This window comes from Triturus cristatus, chromosome 3_1, assembly GCF_964204655.1.
Source record: "Triturus cristatus chromosome 3_1, aTriCri1.1, whole genome shotgun sequence".
In the NCBI taxonomy this organism is placed as follows: domain Eukaryota; kingdom Metazoa; phylum Chordata; class Amphibia; order Caudata; family Salamandridae; genus Triturus; species Triturus cristatus.
Genome location: NC_140583.1, coordinates 442,321,546 through 442,341,296, shown reverse-complemented (window position 1 = coordinate 442,341,296; position 19,751 = coordinate 442,321,546). Strand labels below are relative to the sequence as shown.

The window sequence follows — 19,751 nt, the reverse complement described above, 5'->3', positions numbered from 1 at the left end:
TTTGAAGTGAGGAGCAGGAGCCCACCCCGCGTTTGTGCTTCTGGCGGGAGCCTACCCCGCATTTGTATTTATGTAGAGCGGGAGCCTACCCTGCATTGCTGCCACCCGGAGGAGCCGCTGAGATTTGCAAGGAATCACCGCCGCAGCCCGACCCGAAAGGAAGAGAAAGCCGCCGCCCAAGTTTGACCAGGAAGTCAGGCAGGGCTGCTCCTGACTGGGCGGGGTTCCCAGGCGGAAAGGGAAGCCCCGCAGGTTGCCTGGAGACCGGCCGGAGGACCGGAGCCTCAAGGGCTCCGGGTGGAAGTCCCGCCCTGTGCCGAGCTGCCGGAAGAGTCCCCGGAGAGTCCAGGTGAGAGGGGCTCCCCGAGGCACATTGTCTGTGCCTGTTTCCCTGAGTTGTCCAGCAGGAGAGCAGGCCGCTCCAACGTGGGGGCAATTTTGAAGCAGAAGTCCCAGAGTGGGGCTTCAAAGGCACGGTTAGTGCCTGTGCTTACTTGTGCATCAGCTGCACTGGGAGAGCGCGGGCAGCTGCAACGAGGGGCCATTGTTTTTAGAGTCCCCAGTGGGGCTCAGAGGGCACTGCGGCGCCCAGATTAAGGGCCACAGCTGCACCACAGGAGCGCGGGCAGGAACACATGGGGGCATTCTTTCCTTAGGGAAGCAAGGGTGAGTTGCACCCCTTGCCCCCATTTGAGCACAGACTGGTGGAGGCCACGTGTTAGCGCCCTGTCATTTCTGGACAGAGGGCATCTTGGGCCCCCCCTAGAAAGGCCAGATGGCCTGGGGGCAGTTTTATGATTGGTAGAGCGCAAGGCCCGAATGTGACTGCCTAAGGTGATTTATGTCTGACCTAATGTGTCTAGGCCAAATTTCATAATGTGTTTATGCTGGTGATTTATTGCCTAATGTGGTTTATTCCGAATATGTTTTATGCCTACGGTGATGCAGACATAATGCGTTTAAGTCGCCCATGCTAATGCGGAGTACAGTATCCTGCCGGTAGTTACTGGTTGTGTTTTACATTTGCTGCTAGTACTTTCTAAAGGTTCTGAGAGTGGCCCGAATGGCCCTGTCCTGTGTATATAGTCCCCTGTAAATACTGCCTAGTGCCAGTTGGCACAGTGTATATGTGTGATCATGATTCTAATGTGTTTCGTATAAAACAAAGGCTATTTTTATATAACCTTGTGTGGAGTTCCTTTTGTGGTGTGCCTAGTGTGTTGCTGCTGTGTGTGTGTGTGTTGTGCAAACGCTTTACACATTGCCTCTGGGATAAGCCTGACTGGTTGTGCCAAGCTACCAAGGGGGTGAGCAGGGGTTATCTTCAGTGTGCAACTCCCTTGCCCGGACTAGAGGGGTGGTTTCTGCCTGGCTTAGGCGCATGCCCTAGCCAACCAGAAATCCCCTTTCTAACAGGTGCAACAATCAAATTTAGTTGCATAAAGTGAACAAACACATTTAGGTGCAGCAATCACTTTACATTTCAGTGCGACAGCAACAGGAGTGTGAAATCACTTTTTGGAGCACAAATATCTTTTATAAAGAAACACATTTAGGAGCAAAAATCGTATATAGGTGCACAAACAGTTGTAAAATCCCTCTTTTTTTATTGAATTATTTAGATTCTTCCATAAACATCTTAGGGAACACATCAATGTCCTCAGATTCTAGGCAAATATAAGTCGTACAGAGAACATATTAATACAATATCAAGCATCTCTCTCGGATAGCCCATGTTGAATCAAAGCACCGACCCTATGATTGTCCCAACATACATGTGGTATGGTATACTTAGGTAGAAAAATCAATTACCAGTGAACCTCCATCCCATCTGCTAGGTCTTGCAGGGGAAGCAGCGGGCAGAACTACTGTACAGGGCCTTCAGGCAAGAGCTAAGCATAAAGAGAGGAACCGTACTTCGACAACACTTCTAAACGTATAAAACAACCAAATAGTAACATTTGTGAAAGCAAACAGTCAAGCAGAAAATGAGTGCCGGGTTCGGCTGAGAGTCCACTACAGATGTCGGGGGGTGTAAGGGCAAACACCTTGGCATAGCCACCATGTCTTTGGGGGGAGGGGAGACAGTCTCAGCATTGGTGGAGATGGATAGTGATCCTACATTTCGGAAGTATACATGCTTCCTATACCTCTACTATAATAATAGATTTATCAACTGCAAGCAGGAACAGTCTTTTTAAGCAAAAACTTTATTCAAGTTTTCCTTGTAAAAACAGTAAACATGATATTCAGTACAAATAAACTGTGAGGCCTGTGTACTCCCCAGCCAACCCCTGCATCCCCCAATCAATACATAGGAAGCATCATTCAATACACCAAGTCAATGAGCTAGACTAGTTTGTATGTTGAACACGTCCACACTAAGTGACCCCATCAGATAACATCAATAAAACTCAATGTAAAAGTGAAACACTCCATTCACCCTAGTCAGAGTCTGAGGTTCCATATGTATAAAAATCGCCTAGTAGCTGGCTCTAGGCCACCACTGCCACGGAAGCCCTCTCATCAATGCAGGAGATGCGTATGTGGTGCTTGTAGGAAGCTGGCTTTGTATATACTATACCAAAGTATGGTATAGTGTGCACAGAGTCCAGGAGATCCCAAAAGGCTTAGAGGGGTAAAAGTAGAGAAGACCTTACTCTCAATGTGTGTAGTGTGGGCGGGCAATAAGGCTTTATCAGAGGGTAGTGTTAAGCATTTACTCTATACACTCAGGCAAGGAATGATTTCACTCACTCAAAGAATGAACTCTAACCAATCGTTTTGTATAAAAATGTTTTTGATGTATTTTATTTTTAGAACCAAGCCAGACTTTGTGCAGGTAAGTAACATTATTCTCTTCTCATATAATAGAGCTGAATGCAGTTACAGGTAGGTCAAATGCTCAGAAACAGTCAAAATTACTTTTTAGTTACTTTGTAATTACTTTTAGATTAGTGTTCAGATTGCTTTTTCAACTCAGTGTGATATGCCTAGACATCACACTGGGACATTTCCTACATAAAAGGTAAGTAAGTCAGTTGTTGGAAACACACAGTTTCTTAAATTCTCGTATAATTTCCAACTGCACACACAACTTATTCACAGAAAAGCAGACAATGCAATCCTATGGGGGGAAATGAAGTTATGGATTTAAAGGCAAGTACTTGGTTGTGAGAGTTTGGTTTCTGGGGTTAGAACCACGGTTCCCCCAGGTTCAAGGATGCACTTAAAAAGCACCCTCAGTGGCACTAGGGCGGCCGTGTGCAGAGTGATGAGGCCCAATGTTGACCCATGGGGGACAGGGGGCCTCCAGTTGGTGGCTGCTCACGGGCACCCCACTTGGGTGTGGCACCAAACCTCATAGGGTTTAGCTCAGGGCAAAGGGGGATCCAATATAGCACACAAAGTGAACCCACAGCGTCACTGGGGCGGCTGGGGGCAGGGTGCTGATTTTTTGTCGGGTGCCCTGTTTTCAATGGGAGTTGCCAGTTTTGGGTTTTGGCCGCAGGCTTGGTCCAGGAAGTCTTCAGGGAGGAACCAACAGCAAGTCAGTTAAGTTGGAGGGCTCAGGGATGTAGGTGCACCACAGGTCCTCGTCTCCAGGGCACAGGGCGGCCAGATGTAGGGGTGCCTTTTGAGGAAGGATTTCACCTTACCGGGACACTCGTGGTTGGTGGCGGTCTCCTTGCAGAGGATGCAGGCGACATTGGGGAGTCCTGGAGGGGTCAATCCATGGTGGACTCAAGACTATGGAGCACTGGGGGATCTCGCTGGGACCGGTAGGCCACTCGGACTCTGGCCGTAGGCGTGGGGTGCAGTGGTGGTTCCATGCGTCGGATTTCTTTATCCTCAGCAGTCTCGGAGTCTTTCTTTGGTGATTCTTTTGAACAAAGATGCTGTTCACTGGAGATCTGGTATTTGTTGAAGGCAGTCAGTCCTCCAAGGTGTTCTGGAGGTTGCTGGCTGCTGGACAATGTGATTTTTGGCACAGGATGTCTGGAAACTGCAGAAGGGCAACACAGCTACACCTCCATGTCCACAGCAGAGCGATCAACAGGCAGTCAAGATGACGGAAGAAGTCTCTCCCCAGAGCAAACAGCAACTTCTGAATAAGATCTAAACAAAGAGGAAAAACATTTTGGTAATGGCCGCCCATCCGATTACCAACAAGGGTATCGTCTTACAAAAATCTGCACCCTGTCTACATTAAGGCGTCTATAGGTGACCTCTGTATGTACGACCATCAGCCCTAAGTAGTAAAAGCCCATCCCTGCCCAGCGAATCCCCAGCTCGGGCAGTTGCTCAGGCGGCATAGCGCACAGCCTCCTCAATGGAAACAGTAACGTTTTATTAATAATAACATGCAGACCGGAGGCACATCCAAAAGCTGCCATCTGCCTCAACAAGAGCGGGATCGACAAGTGGAGGTAGATCAATGCCATCATTTGCATATAGAGAGATAATGTGATTTTGTTCACACACATGGAGATCCCAAGGCTCCATTTCCTTACGTAACAGTATCGCTACTGGCTCCACAGCCAGGGCGAACAGGAGTGGAAAAAGTAGAGTACTGCCATGAGGTAGCCCCAGCTAACAGTATCAAAAGCTTTCCTTAGGTCGATTGATGCCAGTGCCATATCTTGGTCCCCGCCAGTGGCCTCACAGAGTACGTGTGTCAACCACCAAAGATTATGTGCCTAGCTAGAAGCTGGCCTGAACCCACATTGGTCCTCGTGGACCAATCCGCGCACTTCCCCTGCAAATGTCATGGCAATAACTTACAGAGGACCTTAATGTCAGAGTTAATCATGGTTAGAGGGCGATATGAGGAGGGATACTAAGGGGCACCCACCCCCCCGGGCACCCCTCCCAGGGCTTCAATATGAGGCAAATAATGCCCTCAAGCATTGTAGGAGTTAGAATCCCAACCCTCTTGACCTCCAAGAACACCTCCAGTAATTTTTCCATCAGTGGCCCAGAGTAGGCATGAAGGAACTCGTGCGGAAAGCAGTCGCCCAGGGGCCTTTGCCACATTTATCTTCGGCAGAGCGAGCCCAAGCTCCTCTAATGTAATCGCCACCTCTAGGTCAGTAACCTCTTCTCCGGAGAGGTGAGGTACGTTCAGACCAGTGTGGCAGGCCTCCACCAGCTCAGGGCAATCCTCAGCCTAGCTCCACACACCCTCTGAAAGTGGTCCAAAGGAAATCACGCCACCTCGCTACACATCGTCCAACTGGCGCCCTCAAGTGTAATATAGGTGGGAGCCAGCAAACGAACGGACTTGTGCCCCTTCATGTGTAGGCCCCTGGGGTGAGCTGCAAGAGAGTGGTGGTCCAAAGACTCCCATTTCTCATTGAGGGAGTGTCAGATATCTAGAATGTGTCTGCATACCTCCTCGGAGTCTGTTTTCTCTCCCTAGAGTTTGGCCAATCGTTGTTTACAGGGGTTAATATCCATCTCCAGTTGCCGAAGAAACCCCACATGTGGTACCTATGCAATCCCCTCAAACCACCGCCGTAAGAGCATCCCATTTGTTGGCCCTAGAAGCAGTAGTGCCCCAGTTGCCCTCCATATACTCTTGAATTGTAGTTGCCAATACCTCCCGACTAGCTGAGTCGGTCAGGTCAGAGGGCATACGCCATCTCATGACTGCTCGCACTCCCCTCCACCCCCCAATGCAGACATAACACTGTTGAGTGGACCGAGAGGAATCTCCTCAGATGATCCACGAATGAATCATCTCCAGGCCCACCACCACCACCACCAGCAGTCAATACAAACGGCTGTATGTATTGTTTGTCAATGAATGGGATGGAATGTGAATCCTGTTGCTTGTGGGTGAAGCGGGTGCCAGCTGTTTGCTAGACCCTCGTTCTCCATAATCCAGGAGAGAGACTCTGTCATCCAGGGCTTCGTGTCCGGTCTTGGGGGGGGGGGGAGGGGGTGTCAATCCCTGTCCCCCATTGGATATACAATTAAAATCTCCTACCCAGAGTATAGGAGCACCAACACTGCCCTCAAGCAGGGCGCGCATCGTTCCATTGAACTGGCCATCGTCAGTGTTCGGGCCATATGTATTCAGAAGGGTGACATCCTCACCATCAAGTATGCCCTGAAGGAGCTAATAACGTCCTTCTATGTCAGCCTCGCTATATGTGTAGTGGAAGTGGACCCTGGGAGCCACCCAGATCGCCACCCTCCTCGCATAGGACAAATATGTTGGTGACAAAAGTTGCCTCCTTAATTTGTTGGGGTAATTTATGCACCTCATCTCCCATGAAGTGTGTCTCCTGCAGACAGGCTATCCGGACCTGATAACGCCGGAGAAATGAATTGGCTCTATATCGTTTCATGTAACTTCTTATACCTCCGACATTCCAGATGACCATGCTTGTACAAGTATATTAACCTCCCCTCCCCAATCCAGTCCGTTGGTCTCCCAGAAGTGGGAAAAGTGACTCCCAGCCGAGTGCCGGGCACCTCAGGTGACTCTTGCAAATCAGCATAATACCCCCCTCCCCGGACAAACAACTTCCAAACAAAACTGAGTGTTTGTCCATACTGTGTCTCGCTGCCTACAGCCTAATCCCCCCCCCCACCCTAACTAAGAGCCTACCACCAGAGTGGGCGAGCTTCTCCCCCCGCCCATGTGTAGCAAATGTGATGCGCCATATTAGTTATAAACAATACAAAATAATTTTCTCACAGCCCCAATTCACCTCCTCCCCATACTTTCAGGTCTCTTTATGTCCAGCCATGGCATTCGTGATCTCAATGTCTATTGCGGAGGGTGATATAGTCCCTGGGTTACTCAACCCAAGGGCCTCAAGCACCATGGTGCCAACTTCCAGAACAATTACCCTAGCAGGATCCCAGTCCACCTTAGCCCCCTCGATCACAAGGTCCGCCCCATTCCTCCAAGCTGAATGTTAGGGGCGTCGCCTCACCAGGGGACCCTGACCTCCAGGATCTGCATCTTTCATTTGGCACTCTGTCCTACATCTCCAGCCATCGCCATACATCCTCTGCCGTATCAAAAAAGTGCGACTTGCCCCCTGTAATAACTCTTAGGCGGACGGGGTACAAAAGCATTTAACGTAAGCCCAAATTACTTAACTGTTTCTTCGCTTCCAAAATGATTTCCATTGGACCTGCACTTTTTGTGTATAGTCTGGGAAGATGGAGATCCTATGGTTCTCGTATAAGAGACTGTGGGGGACGCTCGAAGAAGGCAATCCCGGTCTCTTTAGTTCGGAATGCGTGCTAACATAGCACGTGGCGAGCCCCTGGCCTCGGGGGAGGGGGGGGGGGAAAACTACCAGAGAACGATGCGCCCTTACGATGACAAATTGCAGAGAGGTTTCAGAACATTTCAAATCCCTATTTCCACAAACTTCTCCGTCTCACCCCCCCCCCCCCCTCTGCAAGCTCAGGGAAGCCCAGGGGGCAAACATTGTTTTTACAGGTTCTTCTCTCTGTGTCCTCGGCCCTGGCCTCCAGCGTTCCTGTCCTCGATGTGAGGGTAGCGACCTGCTTCTTAAGGTAGGTCACTTCGGATTGAAGATCCACAATGGCGTTCTCTGCTGTGTTGACCACACCAGATACCTTCCGCAGATCAGCACGCAGGAGCTTCACTTTAATGGATACATATTCTATCTGTCCCTCTAAAACTGTCCGGGAGCCCCGAATAGCCACATAAGATCCATCAGGGAAGACTCCTCCAAGGATGGGGCCCTCTCTGCGTCACTATGCGAACTCCCCTGATGCACCCTGCACTGGACAGCGGACGTGTGGGTGGCATATTGTACTATAGTATTCCCTTGTGAGTGCGGCCGCGGTCTTCCTTTGCCCATGATGGACACATATAAGAAGCGCTCGGGATAGAAAATGCAATAGAGGCCTACTGTTCCTGCAAGGTGGTATCCACTTCACTCACACCCTGTAGGCGAGGCAGAGGAAACGAAGATTGACGTCCCTCGAAGCAGACTTGGGTATCCTGCAGGAGGACTACCACCGCCTGGCCAAGAGAGTCATGACAACGGAAAGATTGGTGGCAGATGTCCCCTCCGACATGGCAACGATGCGTGAATGCCTTACGCTCACGGAGGATCAAGGTCAAGCACAATGAAGTGTGAACTGAAGACAGCGAAAACAGACTGAGGAGAAATAATGTTCAGCTCGTTGAACTCCTAGAATGTATTGAGGGGGACAATATGCCCTCCTACTTGGAACAGTGGCTGCAAAAAGAAGCAGCCCAGGCAGGCCTGCCCTCGCTTTATACTCTGGAGAGGGCGCATACAGTTCGGGCCCAGCCCTCCCCCTGCCGGGTGCATCGCCGCGACCAGTCGTGGCCAGGCTTCTGTATTATCAGGAGCGAGACCACATCCTTGCTCAGGCCACACCCAAAGGGGACATTAAACTAGACAAAAATAAATTTATTATTTTTGCTGACTTTACCAAGGAGGTCCAGAGGCAGTGTTCCATATTCCTGGATGCCACGCAACGACTGTGCCAGATGGGCCTGAAGTATGCTATGCTGTCTCTGCTTGACTGCATTTGGTGACCCTGGAGGGAGTGCAGTTCTTTCGCTTGCCGCAAGAGGTATGGGAGTGAATCGAGACACACCTAAAGGCTGGCCCCAGTCTGGAGACTCCGGCACGGGCACCCGCGCAGAAACCATCGAGGTGCAGAGGCCCGCAAAGTGGGCCCCGTCTGATGCAGAAGCCCAATGGGAACAGAAGAGATCAGTGGTGGTGGCGGTGGCGGTGGCAATGCGTAGCAGTGTGCAGAGCCCACCATGGGCATTGGTGAAGTACCAGATTCATACCTGACCCAGGGTGCCAGTTCCTCTGAGGACTCAGACAATGAACTTCCCAAAGGTCACCCCTGGCACAGCTGATGAACTCATTTGAAGTCAGCGATGTATTGCAGGATATATAATGTGTGGGGTACTGCATTCTATTTTCTTGACACAATGCTTTTTTTCCTACATTATTGATCAGCCCCAAGGCTAGTCATCCTTTACTCCTCCTTCAGTCGAGAGGAGGGGGAAGACGTGCGGGGGAAGGGGGTTCGGGCGGTTATTGGGATGGGCCTTTCCCCTGTTCATTTTCTTTCCTAACAGTTTTTGTGGGTGTTCCCATGAATGCCTGTGCGTTGGGTCAATGTTAGGATGGGAGGTGATGGACTGCTTGTCCCGGGGTGTGGTGGCAGTTGGGGCATCAATTGGTTGTTTCGCGGAGATTCTTGGGTCGTGCCCAAGATTTCAGCTCTTCCTGTTATTGGATCATTGGAGGATACTACAGATGCGATGTTTGTCTGGGATGGTGCCACCCGCCCTTCTATTGTCCTTCCCAATGGCGACCCCCATAAATTACAAAATCCTCTCCTGGAATATTAGGGGGATGCATACCATAGCCAAGAGACTTAAAGTCTTTGCATATCTTAAACGAGGAGTCCAAATCGTGCTACGCCAGGAGAAATCATCTCACCAGGGAAGGAACAGCGCTTCAGCGCAGGTGGGGGGGGACAGGCGTACTTTACTACCTATTTGGCCTATGCGAGACGGGTGATGGTAAGGATATGGGCAGTGGTCCGTTTCCAAAATGTGGGACATCTTATAGACCCAGAGGGCTGGTACGTAGTGGTCTCCGGTCGTCTAGACGGACATGATATCAATATAGGTATTGTATACGGGCCGAATGTTGATCAGGCTGCATTGTTTGCTGAGCGTTCTAGGACACTGCCCCCCCTCTACCCCCAAAACAGCAAGCTCAATTATCCTGGGGATGACTATAACTGTATGGCAGATCCTCTCCTTGATCACTCTCATCCTTCATTACAAGATTCCCCAACTATGCGATTGGCCCGCACCTGCTCGGCACGCCGGGGGAATGGGGACGGGGGTCGACTCATGGCGCCTGCACCACCTGAGAGAATAGGACTATTCATTTTACTCTAATTTACATGACTTACATATATGCTTTCATGTTCTCCTACGTACACCTGATCTCCATGTATTGATCCAGTCCATGGAGTATCTCTCCAGGACCAACTCTGATCATAACCCCCTGCTGGCAAGCCTAGATTTGGAAAAAGGTTGGACCTGCATTCCAACCTGGAGACTTAAGCTGAAGGCGTTGGAGGACACTGTCTTCCGAGATACTGTGACTGTTATCAGCCATTACTTTGAAGATAACAATGGTTCTGCATCCACTCCCCAAGTGGAGTAGGACGCCTTTAAACAGTGATTAGAGGGCGGTGCATCTCTGAATCGGGTGGGGTCCGGTGGACTTTGTTGCTAGAAGTCTGGGAGACGGAAGAGGCCTTGCACGCTATAGAAAAGCGCCAACAAGATCATCTAGAACTACAACCTGACCGTATAGTGAGTAAAGAAAAAGTTGCAGAACAGGTAGAATGACTGAGTAGTTTTGATTATAAGAATTACATGGTGAGGGCCCACGCGGAAAGGAACCGCACTGGCTCGCTCTCAGCGTGGTTCGCTAACCCAGCAAAACGTGGCTCAGTCATAGCTGAACTAAACTCTGAACAAGGCTCTAAACTCCATCACCAGGAGGACATTAATAGGAAATGTTATGACTATTATACTGCTGTGCATCACAGTTCTACTATTTTCTCCCCAGCTGATGTACAGGTATTTTTTTTTAAACCCTGATGCTCCCTACACTCACCCCAGAGGATGCCAAGTAGCTGGGTAGGAACATTACACTTCCAAAGATCCAAGCAGTAATAAAGTCTACGGCTCGGAACAAAACACCTGGCACATACATGCTGCCGGTTGAGATGTACTCTGCATTTGTCAATACTTTGGCCCCCAGGCTCGATCGCTATAAAGCCGCTAGAGATACTGGCTTACTGCAGTCTTTCACATGGGATGCCCTGACAGTGCCACTGCTGAAGCCTGGAAAACTAGCCTATGACAAAAAAAATTACAGACCATTATTGATGATGAACTCAGATTACAAAATCCTCAGTAGTATTTTGGAAACTCACCTTCTGCACCATATGTCCACCCTCATACATGCCAACCAGGTGGGACTAATCCCGGACTGCAACACAGCACAGAACATCTGCAGGTTCATTACACTGCTTGAGGAGGACACGTACGACAAGAGACAGTCCTTGCAGTGGATATTGTAAAGCTCATTGCCCGCCTTGAATGAGTTTTCCTCTATGGTCTAATGAATCACCTAGACCAGGGTTTTGTACCCCGGGCCCAACTGTTGTATACTGAACCCTCGGCCAGAGTGCGGACGGGTTGAGTTATCTCGAATGGCTACAGAGTGGAGCGTGGAACTAGACATGGTTGCCGTCTGTCACCTTTATTTTTTGCCCTCACAATGGAGCCTCTGGCTAGTAATGCCAGGGCCAGTACTGCTTTTCGGGGCATAACTATTGGAGTTCAGAGGCATCATATCACCTTATATGCAGCCAACCTTTTGATCTTTTTGCATGACAGAGGGAGGGCACTGATTGGAGCTAGACATCTGCTGGAGCGCTTTGGCTCCCTATCTGGCTTGCGCATTAACTGGTAGAAGTCCTGCGTTTCGCGACAATGGCGGCCAGGGACCCACTGGCAGAACTTGGAGGGGTGCACTGGGAATACAGATGTTTGACCTTCCTTGTGTTTCAGGTATATCATGGCGCTACGGACCTATTGGAAGGCAATGTGGGGTAGGCTATTTGGACACTTCACTCTAGCATTCCGTTTTGGAAAACGCTTCCCTTAGCGGTTTTAGACAAAGTGGCATTATTAAAGACGGTATCTCTCCCCTGCCGACTATATTTTTTTGTGGCGATACTGGTGTGGATCTCCAGGGCGAATTTCCAGGTCACCAACACACTAATCGCAGGCTTTATATGGGGCTTAAGCTGTAGGAGGATGGCTCTAACAGCACTCCAGCGGTTGCGGGGGTGGGTTAGCTAGCTGTTCCCGACTTTGAATCTTATTACATACTGGCACAGCTTCAGTGGCTGACAGAGTGGATGGCAGACAGACTCGATCCCAGAAGGGCATGGAGCCCTTCTGTACCAGATTTTACTAGTTTGGTGGTGCTCGACTTTCACCATCCTCATCCAGACAGCACCATGGAATTTAAGGTTTTGCGTCTGTGCTGGACACGTAGTGAGCAGAGAGCACAAGTGAAGTCCCCATATTCCCCAGATTTCCCGTTGGGTTGCCTCGATATGCTCCCACAGAGTGGGGATTGACGAAGCCTGACAGATTGGGTGGCGGCAGATGCAACAACAGTGGGGATCCTCTTTGCAGAGGAGACGCTCCTTCCTTTCAAGAGTTTCACTCACAATATGACCTACCACAGAGCCATTTCCTTCTCCATGGTGCGGTAACCATAGCAGTTCGCAGGCACTGGAGGAAGGGCATGGCAGAACTACTGTCTGCAAAGAGTTCCCAATACTTGGTCATCTCGTCGGGGGATCTTTGAAGCAGTTGCATGACTTTATGAAATTCTGAGGGGAGATGTACTACCACCCCCTAGATAAACTTAATACCAACTGGTTGGAAGATCTAGGGTTTCCCATACCAGAGAAGGACCCAGGATCCATTTTAGGACTTGTACCCAAAGTCTCCCGAAACACACGGTTCAATCTTATTCATTTCTATGTGGTCCATAGGGCCTACCTCACCCCTGGGCGGATTAACCGACACATTGCAAATGAGGAAGTGAAATGCCCGAGGTGCGGGGAGGTGGAGACTGAGTTTCTTCATATTCTTTGGGAATGTCTGGAGCTCCAAAATTACTGGGAGGAGATTGTTGGGGTCTTGGCCAAGCTTACGGAGAGAAAGGTCCCATGTACTCCTGGTTGTTTCCTGAGCTAGTTCCCCCATACCACCACGAATAAAATCACAAGCAGAATCAAGATTTAGCTTTTCTCATAGCTAAGAGAGAAATTTCTATGAATTGGAAGGCCCCAAGAGGGCATAGGGTGGTGGTCTGGAAAAAATAATTGCTGCGCTGGGCAGGTTAGGAGATGTTGCAAGGGCATGGGAGGCGTTGATGCATGAGCTCCAGTACGCGGATCCCCATTCCCCTGAAATGTTGCCGGGTGACCCCTAACGATTGTAGGTGTAGGAGATGCTAGAGCACTATTCTGAGGTGGTTTATGGAGAACCTGAGATGATAGTACACCCTGAGGTTTGGGTGGCGCTTCGTACTTACCCCCACTTGTTTTGAGATGTATAAATGCATGCAGACTGTATGTATTATGTCTCTGAGCAAACTGAGTCTGTGCCATGTTTTTTTATTTCCCAAGATTGCAGTGTTGGTGCTATGCAGCACTACATGTGTCTAGATAACTAATAAGGCATAGGAGTCTTAGAAAGAAGCAGGTTGTACAGAGACAAAGCTTAGAACCTGTGCACTGCTGAACATGACTGTTAGCACAATGAAGACAGACCTTTTGGCTTTGTCGAAGTTTGATGGCTAGGCTGGTACCCTAAGACTGCATTGAAGGTTGTTGGATTATATACATTTCAAACGTAACTTTCTTTATAGACATACATCTAAAGGTAAGGTTTCATCAGATATTAACGTTCAGTGCTTCGATAAAAAGCTATTGAATTCTTACATTTTCTAATACAATTATAGAATATTTGTGGCTACATTAAAGAATCTTTCATGTGTGCGCTAAAGGATGTACTGACAATGAAACTGAAAATAAAACTATTGAAAAGTTGCTTCTATGTATATTGTACCTTGTCTTCAAAGGTAACATTTTACTAAAATTGACTCACAGTCCGACATCTCCAAAAAAATAATATAGGGAAAAGTAGGCCTGTGCACCAGCTCCCAATTGTAATAGTGTCCAGAAGTGGGGAGTTGTCCCAGGGAATTCATGATCAGAGGCACAGTACTGACCTCATCTTGGTTTAGGGACCAACTGACATACTCCCACGTAAATAAATACTTACATGGTATGCATTTAATTAGCAACATTTGGTACTGATACCTGAGCAAGCACCAGTATGGACATCGACTAAAAAGTTATCAATTAAAGTACCAATGGAGTACGCCCCGTATTACCAGATGGGCTCTAGGCCTGGAGGGATTTTGCTTCAGATTAGAGTATCAGGTACTTGCAAATTGGCGGCAGATTTCTTGACACCTACATCACTAGAGTACACCAAAGAAAATGAGTCGAGTCACCTATTCTAACAATAAATAGCCCAGCTATCGTAAAGGCATAATATGGAAAAGGTAAGGTAAATGATAAAACACTTAGACAAATAAAAGAAAATGTCATGAAGAGATGGCCTACCAAAAGATGAAATAGGTTGTTTCTGAAAAGTGAGGAATGGATTGAATATAATTGGAGATAATGCTTTTAGAAATGACAAATGAATACCTCCCACAGGGTAATGGGACAAACATCGCGGATCTTGCCCAGGAGGGTAATTTGGAGAGGAGCATCACGAAAAGCAGAGCAAGAACATCACCCTGGCTCCAAAGAATAGATTTCTTCATTAACCAAAAAGTGAAGGACTACACAAGTAGTGCTATTAGTGATAAGAATGAAGTGCATCGCAAAGCACCTTGACCTCTTGTGTTGGTTCCTCATAAACCATGTGGCAAGAAAGCACTTGTTATAATAAGTCCCATAAACCATTCTGGAGCCTACAAAGGATTCATATTGGCATTCAATTGACGATCACTCCCATTTGATTGTATCTAAATATGTAACTCTGATCTATATAAGTGTGCTAATAAACTTTATGAAAGACACTTTCTTTGTAGAAGTTATCCTCACAAATCTAGTCATGTCAAACGGTGTTCAATTGACGTATAACAAAATTAAGTAATTCTTATACAAGCTATCCATTGTTCATCTCAAAACAATCTTGAATTGTCCTAGAGCCAATCTGTTAGGATAAAGAACTAACCACATGATAAAATACTTTATTCAAATACCATGCATTAGTGGGTATTATATAGAGAAATCTATACAAGAAATTTTATGGTCAAATCATACCACACCAAATTCAATAATGGGGTCCCTCTAGCCATCTCCATTATTGATAGGAAACCTTGTACTAAACTGTGTCCCAATTGGCTGAATGGTGTTGGGTTCACAGAAAAATCATAAATGACAAGATTAAGTTTTACCAACCAGAATATAAAAAGAGGCATGGTGTTTGACACCCATGCAAATTATCCACTTAGATGTAATCTTGTAACGATGGACAATGGCCAGACCAGGAGTATGGTAAAACTAATCAAATGTCCTACTTTATCAAGCACTAGGCAGCATAAATTCATGTTTGAAAGAATGAGCGATAAAGAATTGAAAAATGAAAGAGGATCTAAGAGACAACTACGTGCATCCAGATGGCACAAAAACTATTATATGAGGTAAACTGTTTTCTTTAAGGAGGAAACGTGTTAACATGTATCTGTTACTAACTTTACCATCATCTGTTATGTTTCTCCCAATTTAGGTGCATTTATATATACTAACATTTAAATATATTCATTATCAATGATGTTCCCCTCTCCCATTCCCCACTCATCTATCTTCATTATTGGTGTATAATCCTCCTAATCATAGCTTAGAATGCTGCTGTGAAAAAATCCGAGAAAAACAACTGAATAAAGGACTCTTCGCTACACATTCTTCTTCAGTATTTCGGTTCTCAACTTTGTTGTCAAAAATGTTAGACAACATTTAGGCAACAAATTAGGACCAACAGATGGGAATTCTTTTAACTTTGAACATTAGTGCCTTAGGGAGATTGGAAATGGCTAATATATGCTTGCTGAAGTTTTTTATCATGTCACAAAACATCCAAAAGGTGGTCATGAGAGATGTTTCTGGTCAAAAAATTAACTCTCCGTCAAGTTGTTGCACTGATTTGGCTGAAAGACGTCTGGTATAGTTTCCCTGGTTATAAGGGCACTTGTTCAATTCTTAGCTCCTCAGACATCTAGTTAAATAAGAGAGAATATCTAAATTGTCTTAATGAGAGCCTGCAGGAATTTCTGATGTAGGAGAACCCTGGGGTGGACAAGAAGTCCCTTAGAATTCCTGTAGAAGTTACTTTTTTTCTTTATCATATAAGGCTGATTCAGACCTGTTGCAACCAAAAGGATAAGTGGTGGTTAGTAAATAGCTCGTATCATCAAGTGGTGCAGACCGAATGACCTTGTCACAAGTTTGAACACGCACCACATGACAAGGCCACGTAACACAGAAGCGCGAAAAAAGACGCTCAAATGGCATAAGAATACCATCTCAGGCAGAATGCAGAGATTAGATGAGCCAAACATGCTCCCCGGGCACAACCCTTTGAATAGCCAAGTTCTAGGGAAAAGAAGGCAACTTTAATAAGTGCATATCCAAAAAACCTTTTGAATGGGCTATTGCCTATTGTCACCCTTCCACCCAAAGTGTGCTACAAGATCCTCCCACCTCTAATACTCTATGGGGCACAATGGACTCGCTATGTATGCATGAACGACTTAACACAAATGACTATTGGCTTTATTTAAACCCAGTTAACAGTACTGTGGTTTAGAGACTCTTAGTAAAGCTTATATACTTGTTTGTTCCCGCTACATATAATTGTGTGCAGTGTCCACCGAGTGCTTCACAGCATGTAATACAAGCTGTGAATGATTTTTTTTTATCTCCACAGATACTAAACTGAAGAATTATCTAAGTACGGTTTGCACATATGTCATAATTGAATGGGTGAAAATCACATACACTATTTATGCAGATATTAGGCTATTGACTTTAGATACAGTGACCGAACTGGAGTTTGCCTGAGGATCTGAAGTTCGGTCCTGACAAAAGCCATTTGACTAATCAGACAGAGATATACGACTGAAACATTTATATCCTCATATATTGGAGTTTACTTTTACAGTTCTCTAACATCACCTTTGTTTTTGATCTTGTCAGTGGTTCCTGAAATCAATTCTATGGAAAGGCATGGGGAAACCATTAGCAATTATATTTATAGATCCTTTGTCAAAGACAAATAGGGGCTACCCTGATAATCAAAGTCGAGTCTGTCCAGATACTCAAGATATCTATGCGAGGACTTTATGATGAAGCCCCGGTGGGTAAAAGTCCTTCTGAAAACAAAAAGAAACGCCCCTATCAACACTAATCTACGTGTATTCCCTCTTTTTTTTATTTTCTTAGATTTATAGGTGGAAGTGGAGCGAACCCAGTAAAAAAACTTCTACCCCACCCCCCTTTCATTAAGGCCAGGAAGGGACACGTCATATCCTCGATGAAACATGATTGTTAGAATACATTTTTCCAAGAATAAGGACAATTATAATTCTGAATATAGGCTATTTCGCATCTCAAAACGGGGAATGTTATTCTACAGAAAACACTTCCTTAGTACGATACTGCACTTCAGGGTCACGCATAGAGCTTGATGTATTAACGATGCTTTAACAAAAAAGTAGTCTCAAATTGTACAACGTAGTTTTGTCAATAAAATTTGATTTTGAGAAGATGTGTACTATTAGGTCGGTTCATACAATCACCATTCACAGGGGGGGGGGGGGGGGGGGGGTCACAGAATGCCCTGCCTAATTAAAAATCATTAAGCATGGAACAGTTTATCAAAGGCCTTTGCGAATCAGTCATCACCTACTTTGAGAAGTCGTAATTCGACAATAGTCTGTGACCGGAATTGAGGTTGAAAACAACTGATACATAGGTTACGCCCCTTTCATGCCGTTTCCAAATCGCGACTTGGTATGGGTCGCGAAACCAATGTTCCAACTCGTAAGATAAAAGTTTTGGTATTTAACAAATAGGCATGTTATACTCGCAAACCCTGGGCTTGCAATCACAAAATACTTTAGCTCATCAGCCCCGTGGTATCGATATACAAACCATGTTTGCTGGTGGACTAAAACAGCACATCCTACAAACTTATAAAAAGATCATATGGAAGAAAAACAAACAGCATTTCAGAGGTTGAGTATTTACTTGGTCGATTTTTTTAGATAGATTAGACTAGCAAGAAAAAGACAGTCGAAATCTCAAGCGGACTCTTGTAACAAATTCAGCTTCATCAGTGCAGTTTTCTATGCATTATGGAAACCATAATCCTGTTATTCATATTAGCAAACGAAGACTACAAATGTTTATATTGTACTGAAGCATAAAACAAGGCAAGCGAAAAAAAACAGGACCTGATACGCTTTAATTTGCGTATCTACAAGAGGAAACAGAAGACAGTGAAAAGATGCCCATAATCACATTAACCCGTACTGGAACTCAAATAGAAAACATTCATATCATTGTGCAAACCTATGTTGAATGAAACAAGTCAGATTAATACTCCTTCCCCGATCATTCACAGGGACATGCTAATGGGCTCAGAGGAAGGAGACTGGTCCCGCATTAAAACCAGCTGTGCTGAGTGAAGGAGACAAGGCTGCTCTAGAAACTATTGAACTTCAGGACACAGTGCGGTGAAAGGGCCAGTAGAAGCGTTATCACCCACAACACTGTAAAGGAAGCACCTAAAACCGGGACGTGCATTTATTTCTGCATCTATAGGGGCGCCAGGATTGCACATGCTTACCTTCAGAATTATTCATGGGATGCGGAGCTGCTATGTCTAATTTGTAACCATCATTTTGTAATTCTGGCTCCATGAATAACGAACGTCTACCCGTTACAGAAGTGAAACTTACTTCCCGTTGCTGTGATGCGTCAAAGCTTCCCATTGGTCATTGAGCGTAGCTGTCCAATTGGCTGTTAACTTCTTGCTCCTACAGCTGCCGCATGATTGTTTGTATTGGAGCAAGCCTGCATTTTAGTAGCAGCCCGTAAGTTCCCTTGATAACGCGACACTTTTGAATGTATTTCCCCAGTCATTTTAACGCTTAGTGTATTTGAATGGTGAAAATTGTGAAAACCATGCAATAAACTTTCACGCTTTGATTGTTACATATTTTGCTGCTGCCAAACCCTTAGTTCAGATTGTGTGATTTGGTCTCATCATGCGTTTTTAGGTCTCGCCTGAGCCAGCGCTTTAGCGCTGCTCTGGCGAGAGCTATAGAAAGCGGGATTTGGAAGTGCAAACGAGTGCTTTTCAGGCCGCCAACTACAGTGCATGTGCGCCGGTGCGCGCACCATTTGGCAGCCTGCTGATCACTTTCGCGGCCGCTTTGATGTTCTCAGTGAGCCGCACGGCCACTAAGAACATAAAAGCGGCCGCGAAAGTGCTCACCATATGCCAGCCTTCCCTGGGTTGCTTTAGCACTCACCGACCCCCAACCCCCCCTTCCATGTTCTTTTGTGTCTGCAGTTACTTTTGAAGCTGGAAGTGCTGGAGCAGGGTTTTCTATTGAAAATTTATTGAGATTTAAACTCCAGTTTTGTTTGTATGTCATGATTAAAATAATTGATAATTAATCATTAATTACTAATTTTGGTAAAGTTCTTGACTAATCAACATTACTAATGAGAGAAATTACACGTGGGAATGCATTTATGTTGCTTTAATTAATACGTGAACTAAGTTGGTGAGCAAATTAATAAAATAAGTGTTGCAAAAGTGCTATTTTGTTATTTGTTTAAGCGCAAACGCTTTAAAATAACGTGCTTTAATGCTTCTTTGTGTCGCAGAAGGCTAGATAATTGCATACACATAAGGGTATTAGTGGGTATTAACACTGTATTATCATTATAATGTATTAACATTGTTTTGTATTTCTTTTAATTAAGATGGT

The 19,751-nt window shown here is 46.1% G+C and overlaps 1 protein-coding gene across 1 annotated transcript in view; it reads right to left on the bottom strand.

Moving 5' to 3' along the window:
• The window catches only part of BLOC1S6 (biogenesis of lysosomal organelles complex 1 subunit 6), a 218,271-nt gene extending 199,498 nt beyond the window's left edge, over positions 1–18,773 (bottom strand). Inside the window, exon 1 of the mRNA XM_085644238.1 lies at positions 18,599–18,773. Coding sequence (XP_085500364.1) covers positions 18,599–18,743 — 145 coding nt within the window. The 5' untranslated portion in view covers positions 18,744–18,773. The remainder of the gene's footprint in view (positions 1–18,598) is intronic.
• Between the last annotated feature and the right edge of the window lie 978 nt (positions 18,774–19,751).